The 23,631-nt window shown below is 40.8% G+C and overlaps 2 protein-coding genes across 3 annotated transcripts in view; both read left to right on the top strand.

Annotated features, from left to right (window-relative positions):
• LOC145446991 (membrane-associated guanylate kinase, WW and PDZ domain-containing protein 2-like) overlaps positions 1 to 23,631 on the top strand; it is a 102,924-nt gene that overhangs the window by 50,736 nt on the left and 28,557 nt on the right. The gene's annotated exons all lie outside the window — the stretch shown is intronic.
• On the top strand, positions 5,711 to 18,901 carry LOC145446640 (high-affinity choline transporter 1-like). The gene is made up of 9 exons (XM_080324991.1): positions 5,711 to 5,833; positions 7,117 to 7,395; positions 7,523 to 7,657; positions 13,419 to 13,572; positions 14,821 to 15,073; positions 16,424 to 16,475; positions 16,733 to 16,879; positions 17,830 to 17,979; positions 18,478 to 18,901. The coding sequence occupies exons 1-9, from the start codon at positions 5,711 to 5,713 to the stop codon at positions 18,793 to 18,795; spliced, it is 1,611 nt and encodes a 536-aa protein (XP_080181117.1). The 3' UTR covers positions 18,796 to 18,901.

Here is a 23,631-nt window from a genome sequence, read left to right as displayed (position 1 = left end):
ATCGATTAGGTCAGTAAACAAACCTATCCATCGTTCTGCACTTGTTCGTCGGTGTAGGGAAGCGGTTGACTCTACTTCCTATAACCAGGTCACAGCGTTTAACTCTGCAATCTGTCAACATTAAATGAATTATCCGGCCTGTGCTAGTCATTACAATGACAGTATTCGAATTCGAAGATAACTCTATATTATATATGACACTATGGTGCGACCGTCATCTGTCTTGTGCAATTATTAACCGTAGGCAGTGATAAACAGCAACAAAATGACTTTTCTTGAAAATAACATCGCACTATTCACGTAAAAATTGGTAGACTTTTATTATTTCAAAGCTAATTTTGCAGCAGTATTTCTTGAAGAACGTGGTCTTGAAAGTCCGCGTCTTCGATTTGATTAGAGCGAGTGCCGAAAATCCATTTCCGCAAAGATATATGGAGGCTAATGTAATATTAACGCCTATAGCGCTTCCGACGACTCTTTTGGTGTATTTACAACATTTATGGCACCATAACGAAGAAACATATTGTTAATGAACATATCACGTCCAGCCTAGTCATTTTTATCTAGCATCTCATCTTGAAGTTATTCTGGAATAATGGTTATGTATATAACAGGATAAAATGGATGTCATGGCCTGGTTTAAATCCTTTCATTGGGAAAAATTAGGGAAATAGGCCTACTTCAGGAATTTATATTTCAAACGACTGTTCACTAATTTGATGACACTGACAACTTTAAGCCGAAAAGGTTTCTCAAACATTATGAAGTCAACCTGATTGAACTTACTATCTCCATATTCTTATTTTTTTACAAACCCCCAAAAAACGTTTCCAAACAGCAATATGTTTGTATCAGTAGGTCATTGGCAATTTGGCAGTTAAAATGAATTTTCACCGTAGGATATTTCATGTCAAACGATTATTTTGATGATGCCAATAATGAGGTTTTAGCAGTTATGGAGGAAAACTGCCTATGATTTCCTTAATTAAAAAAAATGAAAATTAGGTTATCAATCATTTTGTAAATTTAGAGGTCTCGCGGACCCCCGATTGAGAACCACTGCACTAGAGCAGTGGTAGGCCTACTCAACCTTTTTGTCTTTGCGGACCCCCTTTGGACCTTCACGGACCTCCGCGTACCCCCACAAGTTTTCGTTCAAAATTAGCCCAGTTATCGAGCAACCATCATCTGTCTCGTGTTTTTACTGTAGGCTTGTGAGAAACACCAACAAAATAACTTTTCGTGAAAATAACATCATATTAGACCAGGGGTTCTCAACCCGCGGCCCGCAGACGTATATTTTGTGGCCCGCGACATCTTTCATTATAAACGCAATTACTAATGACACGGTATTGTTACAAATTAATTTAGATACTTAGCTCTTTTATCGCACCGTCTCTGTTTCGTTTGATTACTCCTTCTTGAAGACAGTGGTTCTCAAACTGGGGGCACGCGCCCTCTTTGGTGCGTGAAGCATCTGAAGGGGGCGCGAAGGTGCGGTCACCTGAAAAAAATTTCGCGCTGCGCGCAATTTAGCCCTAATTCACTGTTATTTCTTTGTGTATAGTCCGAATTTCATATTTGAGAATTCTCTGATCAACGGCTATAACCTTCCATGCCATCAAACTAGCCGTTTGTATTGCTAGCATTCTGGTTGCATTTTGTTATATGACGATAAGGGGGCACGAAATTTTTCCCTATCAAAAAGGGGGGGGGGCGTGACTAAAAATGTTTGAGAACCACTGCTTCAATGTGCTCTCGTTTCTTGATATATGCTCGACTTCAGATTGTTATTGTTTTGAATCATTATTCGGCTGGACTCTGGTTCAAGAGAATCCCGCTTCTTAGTTGGCCTGCAATTTTAAAGAGTGTTGGACTCACTGCGAACGGTTGTTGAGATTGCCGACGACGTTACAGACGCATCGTTTAAAATTGCTTCGAATATCGCTAAACCCAAGAAATCTGATATAGAAGGTGTGATTTCAATAAAATCGTAACATACTTTGCGAATATTTGCTGTTTGCGGAGCTTAGCAGCAAGGACAACATCACCAGACAAATTTCGAAGATGCAATCGTCTGATTCAATCTTGACCAGACGAGTAACATCAATATCAGTCAATCTTTTGTCGCCTGTTCTGAAACACGTTGCCGCGTAGACTACTTTTACGCAGCCTTGGATGAATCCACCGACATTGTATAACTAATTATCTGGTTGAATTTCATCAGAGTGGACATTAGGGCTGTTCAAAAATAACCTTTTTTCTAGGGATGGTGTGAACCTCTGAAAGGTTCAGGTTCGTGTGAACGCGAACCTTTTTGAAAGGTTCTGTGTGAACGCGAACGTGAACCTCATGACGTCACGTGACGTCATATTGCTAATTACAACCCAACATTTCAGCGAAGTGATAGTCTATATTATTCTACACGATACCTAGCGATATCTCGGGCCACATAATGCCACAATGCTGAAGTACCTATTACCGTTTTAAACGTCGCCAAACATATCGACTGGGGCAATCAAATGATATAATAATCCCATAAAATCAATCTCTTTCGTCGCTTTGCCAACAATTTCGACGAGGAGTTGCAAGGGAATATAAGCTTAACGGTCTAGGCCAGACCGGACAATGCATTCGGCGTCTGAGTATTGCGACGTTGATATTGAGCAGAGTGTAAAACGAGTTTCTATACTTACTACCGATATTACCCCATTAACAAGTTATACAGCTGTAGCATACCAACATCCCAATAGCGTGGATTCTGTTGTTATGATACAATAAACATATGAAGTCAAGATTGACACCGTACACCTGCAAGATATTTTCCATCAGACGACGATATCAATTCCATTGATTGGTTTAATAAGCATCATTCGCTGACTACATGTAGTGTATTTTGCCCTTGATGTTGTGTCATTGTGGGTCAAGCTCACAGCAGAGAGCCACTGAATATTCACAAATGGAAAGCTGGATATTTCGAGCAAAGTTTTGTAACAAAGCACGTAAAATTTTTGTGATTATCAAGAGGTATGCTCGTTTAGTGTCCATTTTTTGTTATGCTGCCAGCGCCACGCATAGAGTGGTCCGCAGTTGAAATGCAATAAATTTCAACCAAAGATGTTATAATGATGTGAAAATTGTAATATATGAAAAAGGTTCACAGTGCAGAACCTACCAAGGTTCGTTTGTGAACGTGAACCTCTAAATTTCCGAGGTTCACACACAGAACGCGAACGTGAACCTCGCGTTCACACCATCCCTACTTTTTTCCTTAATCTTGCGGGCTACGTGATTAAATCGTTAGGTTGCCTTAAAAAACGACGCACACCAAATTTGAATTCCTTCCAACCACTATTCGCGGTTTACGTAGAGTTTGAAAATTTTGAATTTGCCCAGAAACGCCAAAATTTTTGTTTTCAAATTTTTCTGCCAACCCCATGATATTGTTGGGCTATCTTCAAAGACTATGCAAAACAAATCTGACTCAATTCCAAGCCGTAGAAGTGGAGTTATATCAGTTTTTCTTTGATAATTCTGGGATATCCTTGATCGGTGGATAATCCCAGAATTTTCATCAAAAAACTGGAATAACTCCGCTTCTACGGCTTGGAATTGAGTCAAATTTATTTTGGATAGTCTTTGAAGACAGCCTAACAATTCCATGGGGTTGGCAGAAAAATTTGAAACAAATTTTTTTTGGCGTTTCTGGGCAAATTCAAAATTTTCAAACTCTACGTAAACCGCGAATATTGGTTGGAAAGAATTCAAATTTGGTGTGCGTCGTTTTTTAAGGCAACGATTTAATCACGTAGCCCGCAAGATTTAGGAAAAAAGGTTATTTTTGAACAGCCCTAGTGGACATATATGCAGAGAAATACTGGCTGGGCAAACGTGGGGAGGGGACCAGCGAAAAATATCAACTTGACAAAGCTGACTTCTGTAACTTTTGGTACAGTGCCCTAGGCATGAACGGAAAGGAGAAATGTTGATTGTTTTGCTCAGAAATGCCCCCAAACACCAGATTTCTTCTCATATCACTCAGAGCGCAATGTGATAATGGTCTCTGTAACGCAAAAGTTATAGTAATTTTATACTTGCTCGCCCACGCATTGAAACAAAGAGTTCGGCTCTCTGGTGGAAGGATTTGAAGTTGAGTATACCGACTTGACAACGAATGTAATGCTCGCTCCATGAAGGGATTTACATGCGACGCTAGAAGATTCACATTCTCACAAGCAGCAGCTGCAAACTTACGAACGCTGTTCATTGTTACTTTATAATGCATAGAAATGTACTAAATGCCGGTATACGACTGGTAAATCGGCTACAATAGCCTAAATTTAATAGTAGCCCATGAATGCAAGGTAACATAGTTCTGCGGCCCGCAGCGTCTTTTGCTGTTAAAATGCGGCCCGTTATACAAGGAAAGTTTAGAACCCCTGTATTAAACTATATGTATAGGCGGACTGTTAGTATTTCGAAGCAAATTTTACAGTTGTATTTAGTGTATTGAAAATCCCCGTCTTCGATTTGATACGAACGAGTGCCGAAGATATTTCCACAAAGATAGATGCTTATGAATATAATATTACCGCGTATTGGTTCCGACGACACCTTTGTGTGTGATCGCAATATATATGGCACCAAAGTTGAGAAACACGAGTATTTAAGGAACATATGTAACGTCCAGCCTATGGTCATTTCTATCTAGCATCTTATCCTAAAGTTATTCTGGAATAGTGGTTATGTATATCACAGGAAAAATGGATGTCGCAGCATGGATTCAATCCCTTCATTGGGAGGGATTAGGAAAAAAATCAGGAATTTCAGTAGGCTATTGGGAATTCGGCAATTAAAATGAGTTTTGACAGTAGGATATTCTTTTATCAGACGACTATACTGATGATGTGAGTCCTGAAGTTTTAGCAATTACGAAACAAAACTGTCTCATGCTTTTCCTAATTAAAAAATGTAATTAAAAAATATAAATTGGGGTATTATCAATTTTTGAGATTTAGAGGCTTCGCGAACCCCTAGGTGTCCGCGGACCCCCGGTTGAGAACCACTACACTGGAGTCTTGCTTAGCAGTTGCTAGTAGACGTCTAGCATACAGCATATTCTTTTTCTTTCGATATAGCTTGAACAGGTGCCCCATGGCAGATTCAAGTGTGCCATGGCATGATCTTCGATTAAAGCGTACACGCTTGGCGATATCTAACCAGTCAAAATAGCTAACTTATCGACAGCTACGCCGCTGTGACCACAAGAACTGCTAGATTGTTGTCCAGTGTCCGTACCGCTGGTCGATGGCAGAGAAGCCTCTGCAGCCGATAAGAAGCTTGTCAACATTTTGCACCAGTGGTTGAATACCTTTGAAGAGTCTCAAGTGTTCGGTAACAATTCTAGAACCGGCACGCAGATATACTTCTCTCGAGAGAAAGTCATTCCAGAGTCGATTGTATGAATAGCAGTTAATAAAATTGATGTGACCTTTCGAGGAAAGCGTAGGTAGAGGTAGGCGATACTGCTTGAAAGCTTTCTAGGTTTTTATTAACTGAAATTCGGCTACTGTCAACTACACGGAATTAAGGCATGCACACAGATATAAGCAACTGAGTAACGAACGGAATGAACAGGGTGAAGTGAACTAATTACAGTAATCAGCGCTTAGACAATCACAACAATCACCACAAGAAACATTTATTGGACATGACAGCAGATGATTTCATGCATGATATGGATTTGAGGCTCATATCCGCAAAAGATAGTGAGTTCCACAGATGTGACATCGCTAAGTCACTGAAACTGACCTATGACCCCCTGTGTGCTGATGTACAATGTCCATGTACGCCAGTGATTCCCAAACTGTGTGCCGCGGCACATTAGTGGGCCGCCACAGATTCTCAGGTGTGCCGCGAAACTTTTTGTTTTGGAAAAAATCTTAATATGTCATTAAAACGAGGCATGCAGGCTACCATGCGACTTGAAAGCGCTCTGACTGCTTCATAAGTGATAAATAAGCATATGTAAACATTTCAATGGAACCAATCACGGCATTGAAGAGGAGTTGCTTATCATAATAAAACTGCTATATGTCGAATAAAATCTTTAATTCGTTTTACGCTCCTGATGAATAAACTCATAAACAACGAATTACACCGCAAAACGTGAGCACACCGGCTTCAACTATCAATGCAATATTACTCGGGATTTGTTGTTCAGAACCTTAAAGCTATAGTTACCCGTTAGTCCATTTAGAAGCATTGAATCAAGCAATGTTTCTGTAGAAGAGCAACTCATTGATTTACGAAACGCCCCATTTTTAAAACGCTGTTTCCACAAAATGGATGCGTTATGGCTGTCACTTTCAAATCCTCTACCATGGATGCAGCCTCGTTTCAATCTTTATTCAGTCGTATGCATAGGCGGTCAAAGTAGTCACCGTCGCCACTCAAGTAGAAGTAGAAGTAACGCCGGAATTTCTACTCAAGTAGAAGTGGTGGCTCACAAGTAAGTAAGTAGATATTCTACGCCTATTTTTGCCTAAAAAGCTGAAAACTGTCAAGTAGAAATATAATTAGTCTAAAATCATAACTACTCAATAAGTAGTGCGAGTAGGCAAAATCTACTTCAAGTAGCCTACTTCAAAAAGTAGAAGTACTTCGTTACTGCATGACCACTTCTGGTCGTATATGTTCAAATGAATACGCATATATATAGCCATCACATCACTGCGTATTGTTTTTTTTTTCAGAAAAAGTTTCTTACAAGCGTGCCGAGAGTGTTTTCTAATTTTTCTAGTGCGCCACAAGCCAAAAAAAAATTGGAAACTACTGATGTACACGTTGTTTCGTGAATTTTACGTAGTATAAATATAGTTCCAGGTGTTGAAAAGTAACCGATATTAAGTAATGTTGGGCATGCGGAGTGGTGTCCGTCATAGAATACGTAGCATGTATTTTGGACGCCCTGCGCTTGCTGAGATACAATTTTGGTATCATCTGTCAAAGTCAAGTCAAAAAATAACATTGAATTGTTTCAGAATTACCTGACTGTCTACGATCCCATCTGTGAGTCACTGGGGGGAAAACTTACACTCCTGTACGTTTTTATAGAGATTTTTGGAGCGGTCGTCTACACAGGCTCAATACTTAACGCCCTTGGCAAGTATCAGGCCCAATTCCCTTGAACTCATTCCAGTGCTCTCAATTATACCACTCGTGTCAGTTTTCATATTATTCGCAGGGGGTACCATTGAGGTTGCTGTGGATCTATCACGAGAAGCATCGATCATTTCGTCTGCTGCTGTCGTAACCTTGTACACTCTTTTGGGTGGATTCTACGCAGTAGCGTACACTGATGTTATTGAACTTGGATTTATGGTGATTGGATTGGTCAGTAAATAACCATTGGTTGCAAAATTCGTCCATTAGGTTTGGAATGGCATTATCCATGAATTACTCAAGTGTTACTGCTATGCGTGTCAATTAGTAGGCGTTGATTGACAGTTGGTTCTTTCAGGTGATCGCAACGCCCTTCGCGATTTCTAACGAGGCCGTTTCAAGCATCAGCGAATCATTTTCACCCGATGGTGGCTGGTCTGGTACATGGGATCCCAATACGGCTGGATCGTACGTTGACACTGTTTTATCAACGGTGAGATTGCACACGCTTTTTCGCTGCAACGCATTTTTCGCAATTCAGTAGGCCATCTTTGAGAGCACATATTCTGCTGTGAGTAATTTAATAACTGAATTCCTGGAGTCTGCATCAACTAAAGAAAACATTTAGATCAGTGCTCCCTAAACTTTTTTCAGACACGCCCCCCTTTATGATAGTACAAAATTTCGCGCCCCTTCATCGTCATATCACAAAATCCAACTGGGATGCTAGCAACCACAACAGATAGTTTGATGGCATGGAAGGTTATGAAATTCGGACTTTATATAGAGAAATAAGTATGAATAGAAAGTAAATCGCGCGTAGCGCGAAAAAATTTCAGTTGACCGCTGTTTCGCGCCCCCCAGTTTGAGAACCACTGATTTAGATAAAAATGTCTAGCAGCGATATGTTGGATTTGAGCAAGCGTTTTCTAACAAGCACATCACGAATAAAATATCACTCTGCCTGCAAGTCTTTTGAACAAAAATTAAAGAATTTCGACGGTATAATGGGGTCTAGCAAAAAGCACGTCGGCCTATTCTGTATTTCTTTCAGAAGGAGCTCAGCCGTCAAAATCATGTTACTAGATTTAAACGGGCAGATAAACACATTATCTCAGATTTGAATGTCAACGCTTTGCTTCGCCTTGCAGAAACCGAAATAAAGCCACGTATAACCTCGAATGATATCAAAGAGTCCACAGACAATTGTATTAGACAAAAACGCGTACAAATTCCACATTGAACTGAAGATTCCGTTGTTTGCTTTTAGGTTCTATACTACCGTCGTAAGTACACTTTTGGGTTGATTCTGACTTTTAAAGGCCCACCGTTCCGCAAAATTTGTTTGGAAATATTGCCCTTTCGTAACCGAAAAACGTTAAAAACGACAGTGTTGTGATTTGGTATTCATGATGTTCTGAGATCAATGGAGTCATTTTACACATACCGATAGTATGTTTATGATCCCTGAATTGCCTTGTCTTAACCAGGGCTTTGGATCCGGAGCCCCGGAGCCGTGCATTTTTACCGGAGCTGGAGCCGGAGCCGGAGCTCTACATAAAATTCACCCGGAGCCGGAGCCGGAGCTGGAGTCAGTTATTTGAGGGGTAGCTCCGGCTCCGACGTATATTTCATAAGATGCTATTATATATGCAACAACCATATCTGCTGAGTTCACATAATTCAACAGCAGGCCTTCGCGAAATTAAGAATCGTTTCCTATTTGGCGCTACCTTTTCCGACTAACTAATAACCATGTTCCTGGGGATTTAACAGCAGAGCAGTCGCATGTTCAATGTTCTATTTTCATACATTAGTGCCGAACCTCGGTATGCGAAATAAGCCTGTGAATATTGTGGGTATTCGGCATACCCGCAATTTCATCATCAGCACAACCTTGTTGGCCAATTGTATGCGGTTCGAAAATAATGATCACTATGTATTACGCGAAATGTGAGAGAGGATAAAAACGTGACTTCATTGCAATGCCGCTATGACGAGCACGAGCCGAGAAATTCCATCTCATCGTTGCTATGAATTGGATGAGCAAATACTCGTTCTTTTGTGATCGGGCTGCGAAATTGGTCAGTGTTATTGAGTATGCAATTATGCATGCGATTTGGAATTCATTACTGCGCATCATCGTCATTCACTCCAGTAAGGACTTTCGAGCGTAAATAGGGGATGGCAGAAGAGTAGCCCAAAACCCCATGGTATTTTATGTTGGAGACAAATTACTGATTTAATTCGCTATTTCCAATTTTCATCATCATCATCATTGGTTTATTAGCAATTTTATCAGTTCAATACACCACAAAAAATGCGATACAATGAATAGACAGGAAGATGTCGAAGCGACTTGGATTTGTCAATGGAATCGGACACCCACCTTGGCCTAGGCGTAGTAAAGAGGAGGCATGCACACTGAATGAAAGTAAAGAATACAGTATAGAAAAAGAAAGCGACAAGAAATAGGGCGGCATGTCATGGGAAGCGAGATCGATAGGTCAGTCGTGGTCCGGTAATCTTGAGGATGGACTGTATTTATTTAGTAGTAATTGCTTGTATTTAGACTTGAATGTGGACATGCTCGTCGACTGTCGGATGGCCGGCGGGATACTGTTCCACACATCAGGTCCGGCATATTTGATGGAGCGATGATCTTTTCGGTCGATCATATGATATTTGGACGACGTGGACGCGCGTGTGTTGTACTTGTGCGCTTTTGATTCAGAGGTAAAGAAGTCATTGAAATATTCGGGGCAACGACCGCAGTGAAACTGATACATAAACTTGGCGATTTCTAGTTTCCGCATATCTTCTATGTTTAGGACGCCGAATCTCTTCAGCAGCGACTTATTGGATGGGCGGATTATTGGATTGGATTTGTAATCATCTGTTTCGTAAACTTGTAAATGTGCAATGTGCAAGGCCTACTGCATAGTATAATTCGTTATGGGCATGGCGCAATGTGCATGGTACAGTGTTAATTCGATTATTCGATTCGTTTCAACGGGAAAATATTATATTCCGATAAACTTGATCGACACCGGATGGACTGGTAACGAGTGCACCAATATCGAACGTCAAACCATTGGCCATTTGGTACAAAACGAATTTCTATTGATCACGTCGTTATATCCGCCCATATTGCTCTTACTGCAGTTTCAGTTGAATAATAATCGCACATTTAAAGATTGAATTGAGCTGTATGGCTTAATGTTAACGAGTACAATGCCAGTGTTAAAACGTCGCATAGGCATTTTAATGCTGTACACAGCAATGGCACGGAGTAAAGTGCGTTCTGGTGCAACTATGATGTTATCGACAATTGACAAGTATTCATTATGTCGTCACAAGCCGGCACGGCGGCACCTATGTCTTCGTTGCTGCATCCGATGGTACTGACGGCTGACAGACTCTAGATTACTATATAGATAACTAACCTACGGGTAAATTAGTAATCTATATGGACAAGAGTTGGCCAATCTTTTCGGCTAAAGGGCCACATGAAATTGACGAACGAGTGCGCTGCCCACTAGCCGCGCCAGGCGTGTAAAATTTTCAAAGTTAATATTAATATTATTTGGGTATATTGTGGGTCGACTCTATACTAGAGCCCGACCGATTATCGGCTCGCCGATAATATCGAGTCGATATCACACTTGGAAAGAAATATCGGTATCGGCGACTGGAGGTAAAAAAATATCGGCCATTTTCGTGACGTCACAACATGGTCGTAGGGAGTCAGAGAAGACGCAAAGTCTTCACTGAATGTCAGTAAATTATAAAGACAAATGGCCAAGCTGCAATGCTCACACCACACAGGCCAGTAGCCCTATGTGAAAAATATAATTTCACCGTTATGCCCCAGTGACTTCTGTGGGAATCCCCCTGCGGTGATCGAAAACCAGAGACAGAGAGCAGACATCGAGTGAATGGAAAGTTGTATGCAGAAGATTTAAATCGATTCATTTGAGAAATGGATACTTCATTCAAGCTGGACTGACAGTCGTGATGATAGAGAAAAAGGTCGCGTGTAAACATTTACCTGTAGATAGTGCTGTTGGTGTCTGTGTAGGAAGCTCACAAGCCAAGGCTCGGTACCAACAAAGCGAAAAATACCAGTATCCAGTATGGAGTCATCTGAATATCGGAATATCCGGGCATAGAGTGCAAGAAAATCAAGCAAAAAGGGAGTAGAGCCAACAATTCATACGAATATTTTTGATTCCATAATGACATGGGCCAATTCTGACAGTGTGTAAAAGATTGATCAGCTGATTGTTGAATGCTGGTCATAGTCAAGGGGATGGGTGGAGCTGACGTGAACAATTTGAGTTGTTCTGCACATTCTCTTCAGCTGTTAATGATGTTCTGAAGGCTCCCGTTGCACTGCCAGAAGAATATCAATATTTGGTGGAAACAATGAAGAAAAGATCCCCAGCAGTCGTGGAACTAAAATAAACAAAGATTCCCAGTTCTTGCTGTGCTACCAACTACGGTACCAAGGGAAAGACTGTTCACTGTGTTTAGTACCGTATAGCCTTCATCATTTATGAATACCACACAAGTTCACTCCCTCAGTCCCTGGAGAAAACGCAGAGAAATTATGCTTCGTGAATTGTAATCTGCAACTGCTAGACTGGTCCTACTGATATACTTTTATTGCCCCCCAGATCATTCATTTCATGTTAAGTATAGCAATGGCTGTAAACATGTTCAATTAAATACTCTTGAGGTGTTGAATATGCGCCTTGAGCTAGATTCTATATCTTTTGAATATCGGCTGAATATATCGGGGTTATCGGTGAAGGTACTGGATATCGGCTTTATCGGTATCGGCTCAAAAATCCAATATCGGTCGGGCTCTACTCTATACCGCCCGCTGAGATCAGTTTGCAAGGACAAGACCATTCGGCATCTGCACATATCGATATCGAAGATTTCCGCTAATATACGACAATCATTTTGTGCCTACATTTCATCGTCGACGATCTTTCTGCGACCGCAAACGCGAAAATACTTTCTGTCGCAATTGCCCACGGGTTGCTCGGGTTGCCCACGCCTGATATAGACAGACACCTTCGATAGTTTTCAGAGCCGGAGCTGGAGCCGGAGCAGTGGTAATAATGGGGCTCCGGAGCTGGAACCGGAGCTAATGTATGATAGAAGAAAGCTCCGGAGCCGGAGCTGGAGCAATGCAAATTTACGGCTGCTCCAAAGCCCTGGTCTTAACACCACCAAATTTTATCATAGGCTTTGGTATGTCACCGCTTGGGCTACTGAGTTAACTTCATAAAAATGGAGATCTTAATGGCTTGGTTTAATAACCGTAGAATGATGCGGCGATGATTATATCTCCCTGTGAATCAGCCGAAAGTTCCACAGTCCGTCCAAGCTGAAATAAAAATATCAAAATTAGGATCCTATTCCGCTAAGACAAAACGTGTAGTTTGTGTATGCTTTCAAACTTTGTGACATGGGTGACATGCATTGATAAACCAATACTTTTAAGCATACGGTGTTGCTAAGCTACAGCTGTATAGCAGTAGACATAGGCTACCACGTCCTCTTTTAGGATTTGTCCTCTCTTCTCATGAAAAGTAAATAATCCATCGAGGACGCCCAAAAATGCCTAAATGTCGTTTTTTTTGCATTTCAATAAGACCTTTAGACAAGACGTTTTATTTACTCCCAACTGTAGCCATGAAGCATGCTGAATTGTTGGTTTGAAAAATATTTTCCAACAAATCGCCCCACTAGCCCCGCCTTCGTGATAATATTAAAAACATTGTTCGACGTTCTGTGTAAGGTCAGATTCGTTTGACATGCAAGGACTTGTCGCAATATTTCTGGCAACAGTTTGTTTTTGTGTCTGCTTTTGTAACTTTTTTTCACTTTTGCTGGCAACTACCAGGGAAATGTTAAGCATCATGAAACTCAAACGTGAAGGTTCTATACTTTCCGACAAAAATGTTCTTTGTTTTGGTGCTGATCAATGTTCCCTCTAAGCTGCGCACGTGTGCAAATGCGCATTGCTGACACGGTCTCTGCGCACAGAAAATCTAAGCTGCGCACAAAAAATCCGAAATGATTACCTTTTTTTAGTCGTTGCGCACTGTTGTCCGAGGGACCGCGCAGTGAGTTGGTGAGTGCGCGCAGACTCGTCTAAAATTAGAGGGAACATTGGTGTTGATAATATGGTAGGCCTATAAGCAGCAGTCTTAACATATTCATTTCATCTCATGAAGCTGCTTGGCCCGGTACCGGTACAAGTTGTTTTTCAACGTCTTCTGGCGATGGACACAACATTGAACGCGAAGATAATGTCCGTTTTCGGGACAATATTTTCCATCCTACTCCTGATTCCTCCTGTACTGATTGGAGCAGTCGCCTCCTCAACCAGTGAGTTTATCATTTGAGGACGGTGCGAACCAAAAGCCTCTTGTTTTTAATACGCGTCGTGATAATTTTGAGTGCAAACATATTTGCTAGATACCTCGCAATGATCCTTTTGAAACAGTTCGCCGAAATTTCGCACAATTGGTTGAAGTACTTGGCGTTTCAGCATATTCCAACAGCGTGAACAGGATCTACCTGAAGACCGAAACTAATACAAAATACTCCTTTGCTCACCTAGCCACATGGGAATAAGCTATTGTTTTGAGAAATATATTATGAACAACTTTGTATTGGGTGATGCCGTATAGGCCCATATAGGCTATGCGTAGTAGGATAATTAAATTGCGTCATATAGGCTACAATAGAACGACGTCAAACGCATTCGTCTGCACCATCAAGGTGTTTGGACGACGGATAGGCATAGAAACTGCAAGGTCATCGAGTCAGCACCACATTTTACCCTACACCGGTGCTATCCTGGAGTGCCTAGTGCAGTTTATACCCACCGCGGGGTTCATTTAGCTCAGTGGTTCTTAACCTTTTTTCCTGCAACGCCCCCTTTTGAAAATTGACTGGATCTGGCGCCCCCCATATTTTAAGAACGGTAGTAAAATATCTTGAATCGCGCCTCTCGGCACCTCTCGGCTAATGAACGCTATGATAATCGTGTGTGTTATAATCGGGATCAAATCAAGGTTGTTATAACAACCATCGGGTACGGGCTCACACCATCTGGTCGATTAACTTTAACATGAATGCATTCCAAACAAAGCAACCCATATTATTTAAAGTTCATGTAAGGTTGCGGGTCACAATACTGTAAACAGTATCATCCTTTATGATACGACGAAGAAAAATTCTGAATATTTAATTTTGTAACTGCCTAATACAAATAGCCTATCTTTTAGTCAATCATTTTGCCCAAAAAGCTTCAAAGCATCTTAAATGTACAAAGGGCTACTCAAAGTGGTACAGTGCCTCTTTCTTCGATTTCGACACGCTGTTCGCTGCGGGATAAAATAACTAGTTCGAAACATTTTGGGGACAATAACCCGAGGTAGCGTGATGAGATATTTTAACGGGGAGTTGGCGACCTAAAAGTACGCGCAATTAATTTTACATGAATTATAATAAACCACTGCATACATGGTTTACATGGTAAAGTATGGTAACCCTAGCAAAAACCGATCATTGCTCGGTTATATACTTTTCGCAATCATTTTGATCTATTCATGCACCGTTTTCTTTCAGACTGGACATTAACCGACTATCTTAACGGCACCGGTGTATCCCCAGCTGAATTGGGAAACGGAATCCAGACTCTGCCGATAGTAATACGCTACCTGACTCCAACTGCAGTCGGTGTGCTGGGGGTTAGTGCGGTCACGGCGGCTGTGATGTCATCAGCAGACGCGGCTGGTCTGGCGGTTGGCTCTGTCTTCGGGAGGAATGTGTACAATGCGGTTTTGCGGCCAAAGGTTGAAAACATGGCCAACTCGTTGTAGTTATTGCATATTTATGACCTTGACCATAGTAGTATATCGTTAAATGTTATGCGGCGATAATTCGTAGTAAACATAACTTCTTCGAATCGATCACCATGAACATTATAGATTAACCAAAATGGTAACATATTGATACAAAACGCTACTACCCGCCATCAATGCAGAACATGCTATATGACTCTGCTGGTGTCAAAAATACTTCGCGGATTTATCACATATAACTACAATATAAGGGCTATGATTGCCACGACACCCTGAAATAGGGTTACCATATTTTGAGATCAGAAAAAAGAGGGCACTTTCAAAAGTTTTAAAAGCCATAATACCGGAGGAGAAAACGGGTGATTTGGAAATTTTGTCGAGCAGTAGTATTAGGTTGACTAAAATAAGGTCATTTTTCCGATCTCGCTCCCGAAATGGCGTATTTTTCGGTTTTTTCAGCCAACCCTGGCGTTCAGCAAGTCGGAGTCCAATTTTTGCACGTATTTTACCACTTTTTTTAGGATAAGAGGACAAATTCCCAAAAAAGAGGATATTTGGCCGTCCTCCGTATACGTCTATAGACACTGAGGATTTCTTGAAAAAAGAGGGCAAATCCTCTTAAACGAGGACATATGGTAACCCTACTTCATATATCACCTCAATATGAGTATGATAATATCAGAGTGTATCATTGTCCTAAATCAGCGAGAGGCCTTCTACTTTCAAATAATGCCGCCGAAAATGAGATAATGTCATTTGCGATATTCCTTTACACCCTTGCAATATAGCCAAAGTCCTCACCAACTCAACTTCAGGTCTGAAAGTTTTTCCTGTAAGAGCAGCCTATCCTTCGTACATTTCTGACATACAGTGCTAGCAAAAAATCTTTATATTCAGTCCGCAATAAATCTTTACATCTGAAATCTGCATAAGTTTGTTGCTTATTGTTCTGTACAAAATCATCGCGTCTCCACAACGCTCATGGTACGTCATAAGCTACCGTCCAGCTACACTTTAGTGTAAGGTCATGGCTCTTGGTTTACAGCTTCATAAATGGTAAGGTCACCGAAATCGCACAACTGAGCTGACTTTCTCAAAATTTCGATAGCTTCAATAATCCATTCAGTGATGTGAATAGTTCGAAAGAATGTGTAAATGGAAAAAGTAGGATCATGTCTCGACTTTATTAAAGATGAGAGGTTTTGTGATTACAGTAACCAGAGATATTGGGATCTCAAGAGAGAGACGAGTAACCAATTAAAACGGTCAGCGGCCATATTGCCTCATGGTATGATTCCGAATAGTATAAGTCAGGCTCTGGATTTTGAAAGCCCTCTTGATTTATGGAAGGTTTCGTACGATTTCAGCTATTCAGGAAACTGTAAACCAGCAGTGGGCACGCAGAGCAATGACAGTGCAGTAAAGTGTAGCATGACACTAGCTTATGACGTACCATAAGCTTCGTGGTAACGCGATACTTCTGTCGAAAATGTAGATTTTGGAGGTAAAGTTTTTTTGCGGACTGAGTGTAGGTCTGCCTATTAATACAGCTAATATGAATCATTTTATTATTAATTCCATCAATTCAAAATAGGCTTACTACAAGAATTGCAATACAATGAAATCCCAATGCCACGGGAATTATTAGCATTGACTGTTCCTCTATTTCGTTACAGGCATCCGAGCAGGAAGTGACGTGGATAATACGATTGTCGATATTAGGATTCGGCATCGCTGCAGCAACTTTTGCTATCAAAGTCAAATCAATATTGATACTATACATTCTCTCTGCAGACTTGGCGTATGTTTTTACGTGGCCTCAAGTAAGTCCGTAAACGTTTTAACAGCAGGTAGCCTACGTGTCGCGTATACCCCCTATGCCAGTGATTCCCAAACTATATGCCGCAGCACAGTAGTGTGCCACCACAGATTTTCAGGTGTGCCGTCAATATTTTTGTAATCTTGGAATGAAACTTTATTCGTTGGTTTATTAGCAATTTTTATCAGTTCAAAACACCACAAAATGCGATACAAGGAAAATATAGGAAGGTGTCGAAGCGACTTCGAGTAGACTATGGAATCAGACACCCACCTTATTAAATATTTAAAAACAAGGCATGCAGGCAAGCAAGCATTAGGCGACTTGAAGGTGCTCTAACTACTTAATAGCTGATAAATAAGAACATGTTATGTTAACATTACAATGGAACCAATCATGACATTGCCGAGCGAGATAGTGTAATGCGTTATGCGTCCGGCTTCTCGATCGGTAGGTCGTGGGTTCGATCCCCGGCCGGGTCAAACCAAAGACTCGAAAATTGGTATCCGCAGCTATCACGGATAGCATGGAGGAGAAAACAAACGGGGGCGCAGACTAGATGACCTCTGGGCCTTATCGCAACTCCGCCGTCAAAGCATCTCGATGGTGCAGGCGAAAAGGAATATCATATCTCTCTCTCTCTATGGTGTAATAGTCAGCTCATTATTGGGCTGCTGTGTGTCGAAGATAGTCGTTAGTTGGTGTCACGCTCCTATAGTGAAAAGGGTTACTATATTTTGCGATCCGGATAAGAGGCCACCTTTTACAAATCACAAAATTTATCATACCGGACGAAAATCTTTACTGAAAATACTGCTGTGTTGACTATAAAAAGGGTCATTTTTCCAATTCGTCTCCGGAAAGAGCCGTTCGAACGTAAATTAGAATATGGTTGCCCTTTTGTTATCGCTTTTGTCGTCACTGCCATCGGAATCCACATTTCGCGTCATTTAGGGCGTTTATGAGTTGTGTCTGTACAATCGCCTGGCTATCAAAGCTATAAATGAGGACGAATTGCCGGAAAGGAGGACATTGGGGCATCCTCGGAGGACGTTTTCGATATCCTGTAAAAGGAGGAGAAATCCTCCTAAAAGAGGGTCCCACGTATTGTAACCCTACTAGTGAGTCAACTCTTAAACAAACAAAACATACTCCGCAAAACCTGAGCACGCTACCTGGACTTTAACTTGCATTGTTATATTACTTTTCAGTAATTTTGTTCACAATTTTAGACGGGTAGCTAGTAGGGATGGTGTGAACGAGAGGTTCATGGTCGCATTCGGTGTACAAACCCCAGAAATTTAGAGGTTCGCGTTTAGAAACGAACCTTGATAGGTTCTGCACTATGTTATCCGTTTTCATATATTACAAATTTTGCCGTCATTATAACACCTTTGTTTGAAATCCTTTGCATGCCAACTTCGAACCACTCTCTCCATGACACTGGCATCATGAAAAGTATCCAGCACTGAACAAAAAAGCAGCTTTTTTGTATGTGTCCCAATAGCGTTTTATAATTTTTTAGTGTGCCACGAGCTAAAAATCGTTGGGAACCACTGGCCACATGTCAACGACTGTTATCGTGATTATGTTCACTTGCAGTTTGTGTGTTCATTGTATCTGGACACAAATGCTTACGGAACAATATTTGAGATTATCGTCGGGATCCTGCTGCGGATCGGCGGGGGTGAATATCTTTTGGATTTACCTCCTCTCTTCAACTACCCAGGAGGCAGGAACTTCCCAGTGAAATCGTTCGCAATGGCGCTGACGTTTTGTACCACGGTTGTCACGTCCTATTTCATTAAATGGTTGCTGATCAACGAGTATATCCCAAGTCGCTTTGACGTTCTAAAAGTTAAGCAAAGGAAAGAAAAGTCGTTTGAAGATGCGACCGAACTCACGTCTCCGAGAATGTAATTTTACATTTCATGATGAAGTAATAATGGGAAATAAACTGTAACATACCTATTATTTGTATGGGCGAATTTTATAGATATATTTTATCCTTGCAGTAGCCGGCAGTCCGCTCTACTCAGTACGCTACTCCAGAAGCGAAAATAAGGCCAGGTGTTACATAAATGCATTGCAATGCAATAATTGCTGATCGAAAAATGCTGATTTTAATTTATAACACTTGTACACAAAGTGCTATCAACGAATAGAAGTTCAGCTATCATATGGAGCTCAAGAAAGTCAAATTTAAGGGTTCGGTGAAGAAATACATTTGCGATATAATAGTTAATGTTTTGGTGATAAACTCTCTTATTAACTCATAACTTGGAACAAACATTATAACTTTAAAATATGTTGAGAGTCACTGTGACCATAGGACCGTAACTGCAGCACCCAAACCCACCAATTGAGAAGGCTGGGCGAGTTCTAAGTGAGAACAGAATTATTTCGTAAATTAACATAAATTATGAAGTATTTCTTTGGAAATTTATGCAACTTTTTCAAAAAAATTTCGTATGGTGCGCGATTTAATGTTGCTTTAACTTGATTATTGGGTACCCACCCCCAACCAAAAATAGACATGATTTATAGAAATGGGCACTTAGGTGTAGGCCAGGGGTGTCAAACATACGACCCGCGGTCCGCATCCGGCCCACGAAGCAATTCTGTGTATATTAAAGAACTGTATTATCCAGCACATTTTCTAACAAATGTCGAGATATTTATTATATGAAATACTTCCCGAAAGGCCACAAATGTCAAGATCATAGGCCGTATTATAATTATCCGACACCGGTGTTATGTTTTCACTCTATTCACCATCAGGAATAAGTTGGTGACACTGACATACAATTCTCAAAACTCAAAAAAGTGCACATTGAGTTCAGATTTTTATAAAAAGATGAGTCCAAAAGTAGTTATTCGCGAAGCGAAAAAGCGAAAGCGAAATTGTTATATGCAGGTCGCATGGCGAATATAACGGTTACACAAAAGTATAATTCGAATATATTTGGTCACATTGCTTCATCACTTCTGACTCAAAAGGTCCCAGACAGACGGAGAAACCCGAATTAATGATAATGAGCCAAATTCTAAAGTCCGCATTTACAATTAAGTCACTTGTATTCCTCACAACACATACGCCGAGTTAACGCCAGATTACGACTAAAACAAAGGGAGCTGAGAAATTTGCCAACTTATTCCGTCGTTAGAGTCAGTGTTTGAACGGTTGAATTCAAACGAAAATTCTACGATTTTTTGCCAAAACTTCGTCGTTTGCGAGTAATGGTGTTGCCAGAATATAACCCTATGATCGTGAATGTAATGTAATATACTATTAGGTTTACAATATTGATATTATATTATCCAAGCGTAAAGCAAGGGCGAGCATTTTTAAGTAACATTATGGGATCATTTGACTGGTCTGACTCGCGACGAGTTTGAAAGTTTGAATCCGGCCCGCGACGCAATAAGTTCAGTTTGACACCCTTGGCGTAGGCCATTATCGCGTCACGACGCACCAAGACATATGGAGTATAGGCCATGTAAAATGCGTATCCGAGAAGTGTACCAGAAGGATCAGAAGCGAGAAGACCTTGGCCGAAAAGGACCGTCCTTGTGCTGAACGAAAACCTCGATATATATACAATATTTAATTGTCTATAGGCGCCTAAATGGCTGGCGCCGAATGTTCCTGTCCTGGCGATCTGAACTCCACAAGACAAATGTCATCCCGCAAGGAAAAAATATTAGCCAGTAAAGATACACCAATTTGAAATCGTGTGCGTCTTTTAGTTTAGTAAGTTTGGGCGATTTCAATATCTTTTGACATAACAGATAGGAGGTCCCGAAATAGCATAATGTAACGTAGTTATTATACCAACGGGTCCGCCCGAAGATGTTTAATTATTATTTAGGGGTCCTACCTTTTCCAACATACCAAATCGAACATATTGACCGAACATGAATTATATAAAGTTGTCGCGCTTCGCGCGTTTAGGCGAAATATGGTGGCTCACCAAACAGTACATGAAATAGGGTATAACTGATATGTAGCGACAAAAAGCCCACTAGCTGAGGGGGTCTGGGGTTTGGTTTATCACCCTATGGGGCCAACGACCAACGTGATTTTTTTTGGGGGGGGGGCTGACGGAGTGCTGTTTTTCGGTCCCCAATATTTGGGGGGCGATGATCGGCGTGGAGCTTCAAAAGGGGACGATGAGTCGAAAAAAGTTGGGAACCCCTGGGTTAGATCGTTCAAAATAATAGTCCCGAGTAGGGCTGGGCACAATGATTCTAGTACTCGAATCTGAATCGAGTATTTATTTTAATGATTCGAGTCGAGTAGTAAAAGACGATTTTTTTGAGTACTGAAATTATACGCTTCTCACGACTCAAAGGTAATCTATCAACGAGAATTATAGTTTCGATAGTATTTTCCACTGTTGAAGCCTTGAAACCTTGATTAGCGGTATCGTAGCATACGAAACATATATTACAAAGCTACGAAAGTTACTGGGCGTAGCACATTTCCGACGTCATGATTATCCCACAACATTGGCACCAAGTGGAATGAAATCGGTATGGTCGAAAAATACCAAAGTATGTTTTATGAGATTGATAACATGCATTATATTCTTTGTGATGGAATAAATGGTGCATATTTGAACTTTAACGTGTTACATTCTGTTGTGACGTCATATTGAGTGATACTCGATTACTCGACTCGATTCGAACCATATTACGTGATTCAGAATCGAATCACTCAGGTACTCGATTTTGCCCAGCCCTAGTCCCGAGTTGCGTAAATTTAATGTTTTCCCCCTATAGCTGAGATCGAGGTTTTGCAATTTCACCTATGGGAATGAGGTATTAGGAAATCTCACTTCGAGAGGTTCTATACTAGATTAGCGCCCAACTTTTTCCATCACCAATATCTGACGCTGGCTGATAAGTTTACCCAAAATGATCAGAAAATGTTAGTCATGTTAGTTTATACGCTCAATGGAAAATAGCTTACTCGGCGGTGTCAAACATGCCGCCACACAGTAAATGGAAAATGGAAAAATGCCTGTGTTATGCAGCAGATTTCATAAAAAAATGTTTGGATTTTAGTAAGAAATACTGCAATTTCATGCCACATATTGATATTTACCATCCGACGGTAAAGCTGCGTTTTCACTCTCGTCCGCATTCGCAACAATGACATTTGACACCAATTTCAAGGCAAAATAGTTCAAACACAGTTGCCCAAATGGATCCAAAATTTGTTATTCACAGAGGCGAAAACGTTTTCGTATGTAGGTTATATTGAGAATATAATAGTTACTCAAAGAATATAATTCGGTTATCATTGGAACCGCCGTATTACTTCTGACAAAAAGGTTCCTGGCCTCCAGAGAAACCCGAATCGCGATCGAAAAATAATAAACAAAATTCCAACGTCCGCGCTTACGGCTAAATCTCTCTTATCACCACGATGACTATGACTATATGTATAGCACTATTATGTTTAGGCTGGGTAACAAAACATAATACAATAGAGCGACAATACTATAACTATCATATAATCAGGACTGAATATAAGAAAACATCAAGTATGCAGGACCTGATTTGTGGAACACCATCTCGCCCGCTATCCGACAATCGCCGAGCATGTCCGCATTCAAGTTGAAACACAAGCAATTTCAGCCGTCAAGATTACTGGACCTCGATCTGGCATATCAACCTCGCCAATCGATACCATGCGTCATTCATATTCATTGCTAGTAGTTTTATGTTATCCCTTATTTCTTTCCATCCAGTGTGCATGCCTCTTATTTACATCGCCTAGGCCCGGGTGTCCGATTTCAAAGACTACTTCAAGTCGTTTCGACAACTTCCTATCTTTTCATTGTATCGCAGTCTTTTGGTGTTTTCAAGTGATTAAAATATTATTAAACTGACACTGATAATTATAATAATCGACCCCGGCGTTTTTACCGCGTATAGCTGTGCGATTACGACTTGTTCGCTGCTGCGAACATCAGGGATTCAGGTCACGGCAGATCTAGGTCACTAAATATCTCCGGTCATAATTTTTTGGCCCGAATTATCGGAATTCAGAATCTTCAGATTTTGCTACGATGTCTCCTTGACTCATCAGGCCACGCTTGAGCGAGAGAATTTTGATTTTCAGAGGAAAAAGTTGAAAAGATGAAAAGATAAACCCGCTAGTCTCGCAATCGTCCGTGCTAAGGTAGTTGAACGAGCCGGTAGTGTGTTATCTTACGTGACATTAAAGCATTAGAGTTTGGCACGTCATGTACGGGCAAGGATAACTGCATTCCAATTTGAAATTGTTGATTTGTATTTCGAAGGACCATTTATGACCCATTCTAACCATGAACGAAAAGAATTTAGAACATATTGCCAGTCCATCATTTCGTTCATTTTCAGGGAGGCGAGGGAGACGATAGACTGAGATGTTAATTCTAATACCTATTTTTAATCTAGCTCTGGTCAACGAGAAATTATCAAATAAGTTGAATTCGCATGACTTGAATCGAAAGGCAGGCTAATTTCGGAAAATTCCCGCAAGAAATCGCGAAAACTAGGAAATTGAATCAATTTCAATTAGTGTCGAAACCGAACTCACTCTTATAAGCAAGAGAATGACTAGTGTCTGTACAGCAAACTTGGCTCGTTTCGCACTATACAGTTTTAATGTAGGATTTTTAGGAAAACCAGAAATCACACTAGAATTAACAATATATCATTGAAACCTTTCACAAATTAGATAAGAATAAAAATTAGCGCAAA

The sequence above is a fragment of the Botryllus schlosseri genome, chromosome 9 (genome assembly GCF_051294905.1).
Source record: "Botryllus schlosseri isolate E-star chromosome 9, Bs_hap1, whole genome shotgun sequence".
Classification (NCBI taxonomy): Eukaryota; Metazoa; Chordata; class Ascidiacea; order Stolidobranchia; family Styelidae; genus Botryllus; species Botryllus schlosseri.
This window is presented reverse-complemented; position numbering and strand designations above follow the sequence as displayed.